Source organism: Sebastes fasciatus, chromosome 16 (assembly GCF_043250625.1).
Source record: "Sebastes fasciatus isolate fSebFas1 chromosome 16, fSebFas1.pri, whole genome shotgun sequence".
Classification (NCBI taxonomy): Eukaryota; Metazoa; Chordata; class Actinopteri; order Perciformes; family Sebastidae; genus Sebastes; species Sebastes fasciatus.
The window spans coordinates 20,027,455-20,044,917 of NC_133810.1; the positions used below are offsets into that span (position 1 = coordinate 20,027,455).

General features: G+C 40.9%; 1 protein-coding gene and 1 non-coding gene across 7 annotated transcripts in view; one reads left to right on the forward strand and one right to left on the reverse strand.

Annotated features, from left to right (window-relative positions):
- Positions 1-13,693: 13,693 nt before the first annotated feature.
- cfap54 (cilia and flagella associated 54) overlaps positions 13,694-17,463 on the reverse strand; it is a 99,648-nt gene continuing 95,878 nt past the window's right edge. For 5 of the 6 annotated variants that reach the window (XM_074612183.1, XM_074612182.1, XM_074612181.1 and 2 more), the window contains exons 55-57: positions 15,593-15,739; positions 15,352-15,472; positions 13,694-14,379 (exon numbers count right to left, since the gene is read on the reverse strand). In XM_074612183.1, the coding sequence (XP_074468284.1) occupies positions 14,213-14,379; positions 15,352-15,472; positions 15,593-15,739 (435 nt within the window). In that variant the 3' untranslated portion in view covers positions 13,694-14,212. The remainder of the gene's footprint in view (positions 14,380-15,351; positions 15,473-15,592; positions 15,740-17,463) is intronic. The other variant, XM_074612184.1, reaches the window with a different exon arrangement.
- On the forward strand, positions 16,472-16,544 carry trnar-acg (transfer RNA arginine (anticodon ACG)). The gene has a single exon. It is a non-coding gene; the product is annotated as a tRNA-Arg (tRNA).

Genomic DNA, 17,463 nt, shown 5'->3' on the forward strand with positions numbered 1-17,463 from the left:
TAAGATCAGTTCAGATCAGCTTATCTTTGCCTAAAACAATATGTTACCGACAGAAATAGAACAATGCAAAAGTGAGCATGGCTCACATACCCCCGCTCACTGCTTGACCCCAACTAAAGTAGGGCCAAAGGTTTTGCCCTTTTGGAACTAATGGAATTAGTCTATTGAGCACAATCTAGCTTATTAGCTCACCTTCCTCAGGATAAAGTCAGCAGAAGACAAGGAAACGAAAGTGTGACATGTGAAAGGACGGACGGAAGGACGGACACGCGGAGCGCTACTCCCGACCAAGTAGTCGCAGGGGTATAGGCTAATAATGAAAAGCTGTGGTGTAGCGGGTTAACCGAGGCTTTGATACTGAGATTTGAGGCACATACGATACATGAATATTCACTGCCAGTGTGGTAAATGGCTAAATGATGCTGGTGACAGTGACTAGCATGGCTAGCTAACATTTTGACGTTTAGCTTGAATGGGAGGCTGCTGTAGGAATACAGTCATATATTAACGTTATAGAGCATCAGACTGTCATCTCCAACTAAATCTCTATAGATTTAGATCTCTATAGATCAAACAGTTGGCTATTAACACGTTGGTTATTTACAGACAACACTTAGCCTAACGGAATCAATCATATATGTAGATGTCTGGATAAGCACTATCCGGCCACTGTGTTGGCGAACGATTGTTTGAGGGTGCAGTCTTGACTTTTTGTGAAGTACCCGTATGTGCTGGTCAGATATAGATGCTGAAAAATACACCCACATAGTCCATAGACACTCCCTTGACTGACATTGAGATTAGCCAATGACAAATGAGCCTTTAATATCTGCCTGTGTGCCTCAGACTTCCTGTCTCAGACTCGACAGCCGCCTAGTGTTGAGTCTCACCATGACATCCTGGAGATGAAACAGCCAAATAACTGCTGAGCCAACGCCTGGGCCAGACAGCGGCGTGTCAGCGGCGTCTGGTCCATGATCCTAGCGCTGTGGAGCAGGTTGGTACTGAATAACAAAGCTAGCAACTAAAGTTGAGACAGAATGAGATGAATATAGTAGGATTACAATTTGCAATCCTCAAAGAAAATACTGCCAGTTCTCTATTGCACACACAATCCTGTCATACTTACCTGAAATCACAGAAAGTCGGGCACACACTATCTCATGTTTATTTGAAGATACTTGTGGAAGCATAGGACACTTGACATAGGTCTCGTCCACAAACACAGTCTTGAAGCAGGAATAAGGGTAGCGGCACGTCAGAATCTCCTCATAGAACTCAAAAATCTTATGTAGGTAAAACATGGAGTGTTTGAGCAGCGGCAGCAGCTGTGGCAGGCAAAAATGGGTCACCTGAGAAGGGACAGGGCAATGTTGCAGTTATTTAATCTGCATATTTTAACATATCAGAAAAAAGGAAGTAAAAAGTGAAAAATGTACATAGAAAAAGACGCAAAGTTCAAACTAGGGCTGCCAATCGATTAAAATATTTAATCGGGATTAATTGCAAATTAATTGCACATTGTTTCTCTTCAAAATGTACCTTAAAGTGAGATTTGTCAAGTATTTAATACTTATCAACATGGTAGTGGACAAATATGCTGCTTTATGCAGATGTATGTATATGTTTATTATTGGAAATCAATTAACAACACAAAAGGTAAGGTAACCGTGGAACGGGGTCACACCTGGAGCGAGGTTACACCTGGAGCAGGGGTACACTTGGAGTGGGGTTTCACCTGGATCTGGTTGTCTCCGGTATCGTGGCTGCATCTGCTACTGCGTCCGGGGGCTGCTTGACACCAACTGCTACCATCATTAATAAACTACGTCTGTACGAGGGACTACCAACGCTAACGAGGGATTACCAACACTTAGTGACAAAGTGGCCGCCTGGAGAATACCACTTCTCGGTCACTGCCAAAGACATCAAGAACTCCCAGCAAGCATGCTGATGCTGCAGGAACCAACGCACGGGCATCGATCACAGGGACGTCCCACACCAACACACATGGACGTACTGAGGAGAGATGCTGGACAGTGCTGGCGAGCTAGCCAGATGTATGGTGGACTGAGATAGCTGGAAGCTCCGCTTGAAAGCCTGTCTGAGGACGACCCAATGACATCAATTCCGATAGTTTTACTATCACTCTTTCCATCCACCACTATTGGTTTTGTGTTATCAGTCCTACTTGTATTAGCTATTACAGCTGCTATGCTATTATTGTGGCTGCTTCTCTCTCTCTCTCTCTCTCTCTCTCTCTCTCTCTCTCTCTCTCTCTCTATCTATCTCTCTCTCTCTCTATCTATCTATCTATCTATCTATCCCCCCAGCCGGTCTCGGCAGATGGCCGCCCGCCCTGCGCCCGGTTCTGCTCCAGGTTTCTTCCCAGTAATCGGGGAGTTTTTCCTGGCCACAGCGCGCTTGATGGATCATGTTGGGTCTCTAAACTATGATGTACGGTCATAGACCTGCTCTATATATAAAGATAACTTCTGTTGTGATTTGACGCTATACAAAAATAAATTGAATTGAATTGAATTGAAAAACTATGACAAATATTGTCCAGAAACCCTCACAGGTACTGCATTTAGCATAAAAAATATATATATTAAAATCATAACATGGCAAATTCAAGCCAGGCAACAGGCAACAACAGCTGTCAGTGTGTCAGTGTCCTGACAAACTGCATGTGATTATCATAAAGTGGGTATGTCTGTAAAGGGGAAACTCGTGGGTACCCATAGAACCCATTTTCATTCACATCTTGAGGTCAGAGGTCAAGGCACCCCTTTTAAAATGGCCATGCCAGTTGACATGGTTGGTACCAATGGATTCATTAGGTTTTCTAGTTTCATTTGACAGTTGATTTGAATATCTTCACTCTAGCTTTAAACCTCAGTCCTTTACAACCTCCGAAAGATTGCGTCAATGCGTTAAAGAAATTAGTGGCGTTAAAACGATTTTGCGTTAACGTGTTATTATCGTGTTAACTTTGACAGCCCTCGTTCAAACCCAAGGGTGTTAAAAGTTAGCTCCCTGGAGAGAACACAGAGGTACAGTAATACTAATGTCTGTCTGATTTGATGACAGCTACCATAACAGAATACCAAGGATGTCCCCTTTATATTTCTTTACTGCACTGGTTCCCAACCTGGGCGTCCCAACCCCTGCTAAGGTTCTCAAAGCTTCGCGGGGGGTCGCGAGGTCCTCTTAATTTTAAGGGGTGTAAGACAACTTTATAAAAACAATTAGGGCTGTCAAAGATAGCGCAATAATTTGTTAACGTAAATTTGTTTTAACGCCACTAATTTCTTTAATGCATTAACAAAACTGATCTTTCAGTGGTTGTAGCGGACTCAGTTTTAAAGGTAGAGTGAAAAACTAGAAAAGCTAAGGAACATTAAAAAAAACCTTCACTACACTATTTCACTGAATTCAATTCACCTTCAATACTGTTACCATGTGTTTAGGGATATCTAGTGGTCATTAGTAGGTAATACAAGACTGCATTACATCAGACCTGCAGTAAATAACCATTCATCAGGTTTTCTGTTGAGATAAAACATAGTTGAGATGGTGTGTTACAGATGGCTGTAGTTTATATAATCCATGAGCCAGGGGGTTGGTCGTGCCACTTTGGAGGAACCAAGTCTCATAGTGATTTTTTTAAAGGTCTATGTCCCTAGTGTTAGAAAATGCATGATAGCATTGCAGCAATGGTAGCTTTCTTTGTGCTATCACTCCTTTTTTCATCCCTCCATCATTAAAATGTTTCCATCTTTTTTCGCCATTTTACACATAGATCCAGTATAAAAGAGGGCAACCAACACACAGTATAATGAAGTCGTATATCATTGTAAAGCTTAGACTATAATCTATCCATCAGTCACATTGTTATGACACTGAGGTCAAGAGAATTTGACCTTTGAGCAGAAACACAAAATAATACAAAAACTTTCCTAAGAAATTAATTCTCTATCCATTATTTTATGTTTTCCCACTCTTACCCCATTGTCAATATAAACATGTTACAACTGATGAGGCCCCGATTTAGTAGCAATGGGTTATATTCCAGGTGATATGTGAAAATGATGTTCACTTTTTCACAAAGGCATGAAACTTGGTACACTTGAACAGTTTGGGGCCTTGAACATTTCAGATATGGAGCCATCGCAAAAACGACTCCTGGCAGCCATGGCGACCATTTTATTTTCCACCATAACCAAATTATGAATTTTCATCATATCTCCTGAACCAAACATGATAACACAGAAAAGGTGATGTCTACCCTTATGTTTTGATGGCCAACGTTTACAATTATACCATTCACAACATCATAAACTGTTCAGGTAAATAGTTAATGGGGAATTCAGTGACTAGACTACGACTTAATGCAACGAAAAATTGCTATAACACACAAACAGGTCAATATCGAAACAACTCAGTGAGAAAATCAAGAGCAATCACATCGACCTGTAGTGCCACTTTCTCGATCCTTTAAAATGGACTAAATTCCCCCATAGTAATCAGCTCTGACAATTTCAGGTCCTTCTGTACATTATTGCAGGAAGAAGGAGCAGCGTATTTAAAAGCTTTTTTGCCTATCACCGTTCTAACCTTTGGGACCAACATCTGTAGAACATTGTGAGAGCGCAGGCCATATTGATTGCGGTTTGTGCACATGTATGTACACAGATACAAAGGAACCCGTCCAAGGAGCGATTTATATATAAGAGCCAACCAATGTGAAAGTCTGCGGACATACAGAGATGTCCATTTAGCAGCCGCATACAGGGTACAGTGGTGAATGTGCATGTATGTTGTATAGAGTTTTAAAAGCTTAATTTGTTCATTAACCCTGAAAATACAGTGACTGTAAAGAGTAGAGCAATATTCAATATGACTGTAACAAATTAAAGCTTAAAAGAAACGTGTCAAACACAAAAGATGAAACATACATCCTGCAGATGTGCCGTGATGCATCATCAATGATGGAACCTGGGTTCATCGGGTATTTAGGGTCTTTCAGCATCAGACACCCTCACCCAGGCGACCCAGCCAGGGTTGATCACACCCCAGTTTGCGTCCCAGCAGCAGTCGCCCATGGATCTAGCCTCTTGATCCAAAGCCAGTCTGGCTTTCTCTGCAGCTTCAGTAACGGATCTGACGGTCTTTCTCTATGGCCTCCCCGGTGATGCCCAGTGCCCAAACGCTTTGCATAGTGAATGCCCTGCAAATCCTCGGCGGCCCAAGGGCATTGTGAGTTCCAGCATGATCAGTTGCTTGCTAGACTCTGAAATGATGATCATATCTGGTTGAAGCCGTGTTGATGTTATCCAGGCTGGGAACACTTTCAGTTGCCAGGTTTGGCTGGTTTGATTGGTTGTCTACGTTGTTGGTGTGGCTTCTCTCCGGCTCTGAGGAACGTGGTGGTCTTTGGCCGGTGGTGGCCCTTGCTGTTGTTGATGGCTGTGGCTACACTCTCATCGACTGTGTTAAGCACTTGGTCATGGTGGCAGTGATAGTGTTAAGGTTTGCTGCACTTGGTAGGACATCATAGACAGCTTTTACTAAGAACCTGATGTGATGGAAGTCTGCTTGCCAGATATTTGACCAGGCGATCTTTCGTTTCAGTGCTCTTTACGAACTAGTCCATGCTCCATTCCAGTACCATATAGGATGCCCTACATGCTAGAATCTTTTCTGCGTGCTAGTGCCCCACCGCAGGCAGCTGGTGTCCTTTTTATTTTTTTCACCCCTGCCCCTCAGAATCCACCATTGCGCTCCACAATGGAAATGATCCCCTCTGGAATGCTTTTGGGAGCCTCTGACAGAGCCATGAAGGTCTCTGTTGCCATATCATGGGCATTCCAGGTATCCCATATGCAGATGCTTTGTCACAGCCAGTGAAGACATGGAACACAGGAAGGGCCTTGGATTTGTCAGGACCCAGAGACTCTGGTTCACGCTCCCTGTGAATAACGTCATCAATATGCACCAGCAGAGCATCTCCGAAAGATGACAACAAAACGAAGCATGACTGATAGCGAGAGTTTTTTAAGTCGCGTTTGAGGTCCAGCGTGTGGAAACATTTTGGCTTCGGCAAAAAGGCAGATGTCCTTGATAAATCACTCGCTGTTTGCAGAATATGCAAAAGCCAGATAAAATACAACAGGAACACGACCACTCTTACACACACCTACTGAGACCATGCACTTTATTTTTTGTTAAATATTATTGCTCTACCGTTTATATTGAAAATGAGAACAGAAGCAGCAGGTTAAACCACTGTTCATTTAACTTGAATAGAAGTTGGTTTATTTTAATTTTTGTTAAATATTGCACTGCCTTGTATAACTGAAGCAGCAGGTCCTGAAGTTGCACTTTTTATTATTTTCAAATAAAAGGTGCATGTATTTGCAGTTAATCATTGTATTTACTTGTTTATATCCATAATTAATTCATCCCTGATTCCCTTACAAGAAAAAACTTTGAGGAATCCTGACCTGCACTGTCGAGTATACAGCTATTTATTTCAGTCACACGGATTGTATTTTTGGCAAAAAATACTTACTGTATCAATTTCAAGTCATTGAATCGTAGCGTATCGCTATAGATGAGCCAAATATTGAATCTTATCGGAACCATGTAAAAACAATACGTATCGTACCACCCCTAATAAGCAGGTATGTATCTGAAGTTCTTACCAGTCCCAAATGTCACCCACAGCTCCTCAGTGTCCAGCTCTGACAGATGTGCAATGGCTAGGACCGCAACATCTGTGTCCACAGTACACAGGGTGATCTTTTTAAAGCTTTTTCTTGCAGCATCCGCCGCATGTAGCAGCATCCTTGTATCTGCCTCTTCATGCATGCAAGGGGAAATCTGATCTGTTTCTTGTGGATGAGATGATAGAACAAGAACAAGAGTGAAGAGAAGGCTATGCTACTCTATGCTCATGGCTCTGTCAAAGGCTCCAAAAGGCATTCGAAAAGAGGTCATTTACATTGTGGAGCGCTTCGTAATTCTCCTGTATGATCACAACGGTGGGTCAGGGGGAGAAAAAATGTCACGGAACACATCAAAATCCAAATCTAATATAATCCAATCAATCCTATTTTCATATATGTATTTTGTATATACAGTTCCCTTTGTTAACACCTTATTTTGAAAACCGGACAAAATCACACTTGTATACTTCCTGTAACTTCTCCAAGGTCATTGCTAGCTCTCCCCTCAGCTCCGTTCTCTTTATACATCCATGGTCAGCTTCATCTGGGCCGTTTGAATGCATTTAACGAACACTAAATGTCAGTATATGGGTGCTCTACAGTTGTAGCGTCGGCCAATTTGACCATGGAGATGAGAGTGACGGCCGGCTTGACCACACGTTACCGCAATACGATAACGTTTCCTGTCCATTATAGAGTTAGCATGCAGCTTTCAATTCAATTCAATTCAATTCAAATCACTTTATTTGTCCCCGAGGGGCAATTGTAGAGGCTCGTAGAGTATTACAATTAACAACACAAACAGGAAATTTGAAACGTCTTTAAGTTAAAACAAAAGTGATACTAATATAATACTAATACCAGTAATACTTAAAAATAGTGCAAATAGTGCAGTATACACAGTATACGGTACTTATGTATGTAAAAAGCAAAACAAAAAACAGATGAATGAAAAACAGTCCAGGGCCGAAGCCATGTGCAAGTGTGCAAGTCTGTGTGTGTGTATGTGTATTAGTTGGGTGAGTAGAGGGACAGGGATGGTTGGGAGTTGAGGAGCAGGACAGCCTTGGGGACAAATGTTGCCCTTCTCCTCTGTGTCCTGCAGCCTGGGCAGCGAAGCCGGCGTCCTGATGGGAGCCACTCAAATGCAGGGAACAGGACGTGTGAGGAGTCCTGTAAGATCCTGCCAGCTGACCTTAGCATCTGCTGCTCGCATAGGGTGGAGAGAGCTCTAAGAGGAAGTCCAATAATTTTGGAGCAGACTTTGACTGTGCTCTGTAGGCGGTTTCTATTTTGAAGGCTAATGGAGTAGAACCAGCAGGTGATGGAGAAAGTCATGATGCTCTCAATGAAGGAGTAGTAGAAGGTTGTGAGGATTTCCTTGCTGACCCCAAAAGAGTTGAGCTTCCTCAGGAGATATTGTCGCTGCTGGCATTTCCTGAGGATCTCCTCTGTGTTGGAGGAAAATTTCAGCAGGTTGTCAAAAATTGTGCCCAGGTACTTATATTCCACAACAGTCTCTACAGGCTTCCCATGGATGGTAGTGGTGACTGCCGCAGCCAGATATCTCTGCTTGTTGGAGAACGTCACTACCATCTCCTTGGTCTTGGTCACATTCAGTTCCAGGCAGGAGTTGTCACACCACTCCACAAACTCATTAAGAGCTGAGCTGTGGTGCTGTGAGGGGCCTGAAAGCAGAGATAGGAGGACTGTGTCGTCTGCGAACTTGACCATGTGGCAGTTTGGCTGGTCGGACCTGCAGTCATCAGTGTAGGGGATGAAGAGCAGAGGTGAGAGGACACAGCCCTGCGGGGAACCAGTTGAAGTGTGTGAGATGTCGGAGAAGGTGTTGTTGACCAGCACTCTCTGTGACCTGTTGGTGAGAAAGTCTACTATCCACAGGATTAGTCGATCATCTAGGTGAAAGCGGGTGGTGAGTTTCTCAGCAAGAATGTGTGGCTGCAGAGTGTTGAATGCCAAAGAGAAGTCTGCGAACAGGAGTCTGGCTGTAGTGTTGGGGGATTCCAGATGTTTGTGGATGGTGTCTATGATGAATGCTTTTGCGTCGTCCACCCCTTTGCCTGTGCGATATGCAAACTGGAGTGGGTCCATCTGTGAGTCTGTTGCCTCGATGATGTGATTTTGTTATGACCCTCTCCATAGCCTTCATCACAAGAGAGGTGAGAGCCACAGGCCTGAGGTCATTCAGGACGTTGGTAGTGCCCTTCTTTGGTATGGGAATAACTGTGGAGTTTTTCCACAGCTGGGGGACTATGCTACTTTAGCCATGATTTCTAGCTCTGCTTTTCCTGCCAATGTGTAAAACCCAAAGTGTTTCCACACTTTACTGGATGTGTAGTGTTTACCACTTTGGATTTAAAATGTGAGGGTGCAGGTCGTATCCACGTGGGCCCTCCACCGTTTTCTTCTTTCTTGTTTCGGCCGGCTGCGGTTTGTTTTGGTTGAAGGATACTGAACGGATATGACGTCACATTACTCAGACTACAATAATGAAAGCGGTAACTTCCTTCTGCCTTCACATAGACTCAAATGAAGCAAATATATCGATTCTGGTTTTAGAAAATCAATTTCAATCTTATTACATAAATCACATAGGTGAATAGATTTTTTTCTCACCCAAATGTCTTACCATCTCCTTGTTTCCAGAGCTCAGAGGGAACTTTGATGACCCCCATCTCTCCATTAATGTATGTATATAGGTCCTGTTTGTGTGTGTTGTGTGTTTATTTCGGGCCTGTGTAAAAAAAGTGCTATGTGTATAAAATAACAGAGTGAAAAAATTTAATTTCCCCTTGGGGATCAATTAAGTGCCTTTCCTTTCTTTTCTTTCTCTAGTGTTTTTGCATCTTACTATTTTTCCTAGTAACATCTTGAGTTACCTGTGTTTTTTCCTGTACTCAGGTTCCCTGGTGCCTTGTTGTTGCTCAGCTTCCGTGTTCTCTGGTGGCTGAGATATTCCATGTGCTCCAGCCTCGTGTTCATTCTCGCCTCACCAAGAGCCTACCAGCTCCCTGCCAGCTCCATGCCACTATGCCTGCGTTTTTGCTTCCTGGTTGGAAAATAAACTGTTTTCATTTTTACTTACCTGAGTCCGTCTCTGCTTCTGGGGTCCAAACAAAACTAAAACAAAATGGCATAATATCCTAATAAAGAAATGTCTTACCGTTATTGATATATACAATAAAGACATAAATAATTTATATATATATATACACACACAATCTGTGGAATCTGGTTTGCATCAAAATATAAATGTTAACGACATATTTTTGAATTAAATAATTGACTATATATTGCACATCATTTTAAACATATGTCTAAAATGCATGTATGTACGCTAAATATTCACACTTAAAGTTCTCCATATATGTGGAAAATAAATAATGGAATTTATATGAGAGACTTCAAATATGTTTGCTGCATGTTTGCACATATAACTTTAAATATAGGTGTAAAACAAATATCTAAATCTCAAACATGTCCATATATGTAAAGTTATATGTACCAGTATTTAATATATATGTTCATATATGGCCTTATATCAGATTTTTGTATGGGGAAGCATTCAACTACATTTCCTAATAATTATTTTAACATATATGTAACCCCATCACCAAAATTAACCTCAAATTGTTTCACAGCTCTTTTTTTTTTTTTTTAAAGTTATTTTTTTGGAGAGATTTTTCAAGCATTTTTATTGATAGGACAGTGGATAGAGTGTTGGAAAGGGGGAGAGAGAGGAATGACATGCGGAAAGGACCACAGGCCGGATTCGAACCCGGGTCCACCGCTGCTAGGACACAGCCTTGGCAATACATGGGCGCTCGCTCTACCGACTCCGCAAAAAGCTGGGGAACGATAGTCTGGATGGGCGGGGAAGAAGGTGGAAAAAGGGGGAGAAAGGGGGGAGAGGAAAAGAGGAGGAAAAGAGAGGAAAAGAAAGAAAAAGAGAGAAAGAGAGAAGAAAACACAATTCTGTAGCTCTTATTTTCACCCACATGGTGTTTTGAAGTCTTTATACACCATAGTATTTTTGTTAAAGAATAAAAACATTATTTTTTGTGCTTTTCGGGGAGAACAATACATGTCCACTTGAGAGGCAGTTCGAATCTCGTCTCTGGCAGGGTCGAAGTTTATAATATGCAGTAAAAAATAGTTTGTGTTGCTCGTGTAAACTTGAATTGACTCAAGATATAATTTTAATGCAAGACTTGTGCACTGCAACTAATACATTAATATTGAAAATCGTTGAGGTTTCCTTATACAGTCATATAACTGGTAGATTACTACAGATAACAAATATACAAAACATTATCATCATCCATGATGATGTTTTGCATTATTATTATTGCATACATCCTCCTTATGACTGATTAATGAACTGTTAGGCAAGATAGGTAAAAATGTTAGTAGAATAAATCATAATGTACTGGAGAATAGTTGAGCAATATTGGGATGGACTTGCTGTGTGTAATTAATTAAAAAAATAACCATAGGAATACACATGAATTGAGACAGTAATGATATTAAAGCTTTAACTTTATTGTCTTTGGGCCTGGAACACGTGAAACAACAAGAACAAATAATTTTAAGAAGATAATACTATTCTTAATGTTTGTCATTGGGTCTGATTCCCTGCAACATCAGACAGAATGATTTACAGCACACAGATTCACCAGAAACTCCTTCAGCTCAGACTCCAGCGGGGCCTCCGGCAGTGACCAGCCCACTGTAGATTGCTGGGCCCTCTGTCAACGTCCAGCAGGTTTTGCTACAGGGCCACAATTGTGCTTCCCTTATAAAGAAACATGAAAAGAACAACAGAGACTGAATATTTATTCACACAACAGGCTTATGTGAGTAAGTAATGAAATGAAAACAACAACATTGTCTTATTCTTTTTGGACTAAGCATGGTATTCCAAATTACAGATATTACTAACCTGCTGGTTGCTGAGAGTCATGGAGGTCTATGTCCTCAGTTCTACCAGGTGCTCTGCAAGGCTGTCAACCCGATCCATACCTGGCACACCATGCCCGTCCCCTAAACATACAATTTGTCATCAGTAAGCAAATAAACAGGATAAACTGCTGTGAAATTACACTACATGTAACATATAATGTCTTAATGTCCGTATGCTGTCTGTTGTATGTTAAATAGATTCGACCCAACTGTTACTATTGCTTTATTGTGAGGTTTATGTAAACATTACTTACCAACTGTATTTCTGCCACCTGAGACACCAGGTGAGGATTCAGACTGAACTGCAGGCTGAGCTTCTGGGGCAGGGGATACAGGATGACTGACAGCCTGGAGAAGTCTAAACAGACATTGAAATAAAACTTATATGTAGAAACAATTTCACACATATGATAATTATGTTTCTTTTACCTTGAAAAACCTTGCAAACTACAGTCATGTTTATATAACTTTAATATGAACATTTAATATAACGTTTATGATCATATAATCATTAATCATGAACATTAATATAACACAGCAGTTATTTTACAGTTACCTGTCTGAGCTAAAAACAGTGATTGTGATAGTAAACTTTGTTTCACAACGTTAAGAAGCTAATACAGTAGCAGTCATACTGTATATGTATATATAGCTTTAGTAATAACATAACGTTTATGATCATATAATCATTAATATAACACCACAGTTATCTCACCTGTCTGAGCTAAAAGAAGTGACTGTGTTAGTTTAACAACGCTGAGGAGCTCATACAGTAGGAGTAACGTTACCTCTATGTAACTGTAACTGTAACGTAGCCTCAGCATAATGATTAGAGCTCTGAACAGATGATAAAGTGATTGGTAACTAATTCACCAGGTTTAACATAATTAAAGCCAGGTTAGCTTAGACAGAGTAACATTACAAACCCATTCATGGATTTCACAGCGAATCTTAATCAGCCAACATTAAAAAACGCCAGAAAGCTAAAACACGTTTAATCCGTATTGTCTAAGAGAATCCAATATCAATGTTACGTAATGTTAATAATGACATTTACCTGTCTGTAGCTGAATAGGCGTTTCTGCGACGACGGCGGTGAATAGTTCAAAAGTCCCTCCTCCGCATCGTGTCCGCTGGGACGGCTGTGATTGGCTATTCAAAAATGGATGACGTCGCGGAGATCAGCCACACGATTCGTTGCCTGAAAATGGAATCCAGAGCTCCGATTGGCTGTATCCGCGGTGAAAATGGATGACGTCAGTATTGAAAATGGAAAGCCGCCACATGATTTGTCGAGAGAAAATGGAAATCCTGGAAGCTGATTCGTCGGCAGACCCACTCTATCCCTCTCCCGCTGCGCAAACCAGCCGCCCACAGCTCTTTTAATACAGGAATTAACACTAGATGGCAGCTAACCCCCATTGTCTGCTACTGCAATGCAAGGATTTGTTTGCATCAGTGATGCCTGTACACAGACGTGAAAGAGAGACTATACACCATAGGCCTATATAATTATACATAACAGAAGAATGGAATTAAGTCTTTGGGATAATGTGAAGCTGCATCACATGAAGTGTCATTTAAAACTACCCACAAACATTGGATTTCGAAAGGGGTAATACAGTTTTAAATGGCATTACGTGTAAATTGACCTTTTGATCTTTAAATAAACACCATTAGTGCTTTACTCTTGAGCATTACATTGTGTAGCTCATATAATTTCTCACACAATATCAGATGGGCAGTATTCCTTACCTGACATGCTGCAGTTTGAATATAACTGATCTTTCATCCTGAGTATTCTTTAACACTCACAATATTGTTTTATACTTGTCAACATATATGTAAACTATCTATCTATGAGTTGCTTTTTCATAGCTTGTCATGTAGTTGGGATTCTTTTATGTTGTGGAAAATTTGATTTTATTTGACCCAAAAGTATATTAAAGAGGTCATGGATTCCATAGGACCAGTTTACCCTGCAGTTGTCTAAGAATTGTTTATTACCAACTTTAACGGTTATCTTCCTTTGTCTCCATTTACTGCCAACTTGCAGGTAAACATACTGTGAGATTGAAGAATGAAGAATATGAAGATTAAAAACTACATACATATATACAAAATAATTTTCAACTCTCAACAATGACAATTGGAAATATCCATAACAGTATACATTCTTTACATTAACATTGTTCAGCCTATCAAAATATAACAGAGATTCCAGGTCCAGTTATTATTAGCATTGATCCTGCATATTATAAATATCAATTGTAATAGTCTATCAGTAAATACAGTACTTCAGTTCTTATTTACAAAGTTTATTACGTATTGTGTCAATACACCAGTTTACCCACAACATTCTTGCTCTTTTTAACAAACACCCCAGGAATAAAAACACAGACCAAGCATATGACCCTATACCACTTAGCATCCAGCTATGCCTCTCAACAGGCACAGGACTGGGAGAGAGCAGTGCCAAATGCAACACATTAGCGTCATTCTACGCTTGTAGGACTGGAGGTGGTTGGGTTGTCCAAAGACGGAACTGGTGCTTGAGAGTCTCTCTCAATCTGGCTGGACTGGTGTGAACGCTGCCTGGAAGTAGATTGTGTTGACTGGGGAGAGACTGACAATTGCATGGCGCCAAGTTCCAGGATGTGACCTGCAGAAACAGTGCAAGATAGAGTAATGAACTGGGTGTTGAGTTTGCATGCATGCAGTGCAAATACTTTATAGCTGAGAAGCTACTTTTCTGACAAAAGATGAATTAATTAAATAAGTCAATTAATGGAATAGTCAACTGACAGAAAATGATTTGGCAACAATTCTAATAATTGATTAATTATTCAAGTAATTTTTAAAGTAGAAATTGCAAAGATTCACTAGTTTCAGTTTTAGATGCAGATATATGCTGGCTTTCTTAATCTACTATGATAGTAAATTAAATGTCTGTGTTTTGGACTGTTTTGTCGGAAAAAACAATCTATTTGAAGATCTGGGCTCTGAGAAAATGTAACCGACATTTGTCACTAGTTTCTGACATTTTCTAGGCCAAACAATTGATCATTCAATAGAGAAAATAATCAGCAAATTAATCAATAATGAAAAAAATCGTTAGTTGGACATCATGAATGTTCTCAGTGAGTTTAGTGTAAAATTATATATGTCAATCATAGAGCTGGAGTCTGTTGTTGTATGTTCTATACTTTTTGGGTGGAGTCATTTTTGAGATTTTAAATTTCAGACTATGTTGATTGTGTTTTTTAGTGGCGTGGCTCTAGGGATGACAGTGTTGGTTGCTCAGTTGATCACTTTGGTCCAGACTGAGATATCTCAATAACTACTGGATGGATTGCCATGAAATCATGCACAGATTTTCAAGGTACATAGAAGATGAATCCTGATGACTTTGGTGTTAAGTGGTCTTTTGTGTCAAGTGCTAATTAGCAATTGTTAGCATGCTAAACACAGATGGTGAACATGGTAGACATTACCTGTTAAACATCAGCATGTTATTGTGAACATGTTAGCTTGCTAATGCTAAAGTAGGTACAGCCTCACAGAGCCGTGGCCGTGACTTGTTCCCACGATAATGTCAAAAAGTGTAAAAAAAAGTGTCATGTCCTTTATTTACCAATTCGCAAAGTGGTCTGATCCAGTATGTTGAGGTAAGGGAGGTAGATGTTGCTGGGTCCAGGAGGAGAGAAACACATTTTTCCATCATCCAACACCACACTCTGACCAAAAACACACAGCTGAAAGAAATGGAGAAAGAGCTCTTAATGTTAATATTTTAAGTTTTGCCTACTTTTGAACACTGACTATTACAAGTATATCTACTGTATGTGTGTATGTGTGTGCATTGGTTTGTGTACCTGCTTTTTCAGTAGTTTCTGTGTCAGTTTTAGAAGTGTGGTGCTCTGTGCTCCTCTCAGGTCGCTGAGCAGCAAAGTGGCCTGAGCCAGAGTCACACTGGACCCTGGTGGCATGCATTTCCGTCCTGACAGCAGGGTCACTGCTTCCTACTCACATAAATTCACAGACAGAACAAAGCAGAACTGTGATTACTTTAAATAATTACATAACATGAAAACAATTGTGTTTAAAAAAAAAAAAAAAGGGTAATGTAATGCATTACCTAACCTGTATCGTACCATTATTTCAATAACAAATAAATGTTAAAAAAACAATGCACTGTGAAATTCTAAACATACTGAAAAGAAATGGATCATATTATTGTGTGAGAACCATAACCCTCACTCTGCTGTTTTCTAGTGTTACTTGCTAATCTTGTTTCTTTGAAAAACAAAATGTGTCCCTGAAGAAACAAAATCAGTAGTGCTAGATAAACAATCCATGGAACTTGACTGTCTTTTGTGACACATCATTTAGGAAATCCACACAGATAAAATAGTAGTAGGTTTGAAATCCAGAGCTCCAAATATCTTATCATATCATACCAGTTACTTCAAAATACAAGCAGCCGTGATCGTTAGTACTCTGCGTTGTGGTCGCAGCAACCCCGGTTCGAATCCGGGTCACGGCAGCAGTGGGGAGCTTACTTTCTTATATGTTGTAATGTACTCCAGCCTCGGCCTTTCTTAGCATAGTTTGAAACTGGACAACTCCAGCCAATATTTTCCTGCGTCAGGCCCCATATTTCCCGATTTTGAGCGGCGTTCTCCACACGACAAAAAAACACCCAGGTTTGCATGCAATGGTGCGAGAAACATGCTCATGCCAGAGCTCGCGTAGGGCTAGTGGCGCAATGGATAACGCGTCTGACTACGGATCAGAAGATTCTAGGTTCGACTCCTGGCTAGCTCGTAATCACTTTAGGTTCAAAATGACTTCCTACTCGTTTCCAATGTTCCTGCTCTATAGACTGGGTATCAAAGTAAATTAACATCATCTGGAAAGAGACAAATCATGGCTAAATGGCCCTTTAAAAGCTGTCTCCAACCAGTCACTTTCAGCCAGCCACATTGATCATGGAGCCTCTGCTATTTTCTAGTGTTACTTGCTAATCACCTTTCTTTGAAAAACAAAATTCGTCCATGAAGGAACAAAATCAGCAGTGCTAGATAAACCATCCATGGAACTTGACTGTTTTTTGCAAGACATCATTTAGGAAATCCACAGAGATAAAATAGTAGTAGGTTTGAGATCAAGAGCTCCAAATATATTATGGTTAGAACCAGTTACTTCAAAATACAAGCAGCTGTGATCGTATAGTGGTCTGCGTTGTGGTCGCAGCAACCCCGGTTCGAATCCGGGTCACGGCAGCAGTGGGGAGCTTACTTTCTTATATGTTGTAATGTACTCCAGCCTCGGCCTTTCTTAGCATAGTTTGAAACTGGACAACTCCAGCCAATATTTTCCTGCGTCAGGCCCCATATTTCCCGATTTTGAGCGGCGTTCTCCACACGACAAAAAAACACCCAGGTTTGCATGCAATGGTGCGAGAAACATGCTCATGCCAGAGCTCACGTAGGGCTAGTGGCGCTCCCTGTCGCCTGTCGGTCGAGCTCATCCATCATTTCAGAGCCAATCATCTTGCGTATCGCTACCAAGATTCTACCAAGATTTGACCAATCGGAGGCCGCCCTGCTACCAAGAATGGCGACAGCCAATCACCGTCCGTTGCGCCTACCAAGATTTGACCAATCACACTCGCTATCGCTACCAAGATTGACGCCGGAAGCCACGCCCCTAGAAATCAACGTCAGGTCCCTTCAACGGAAAG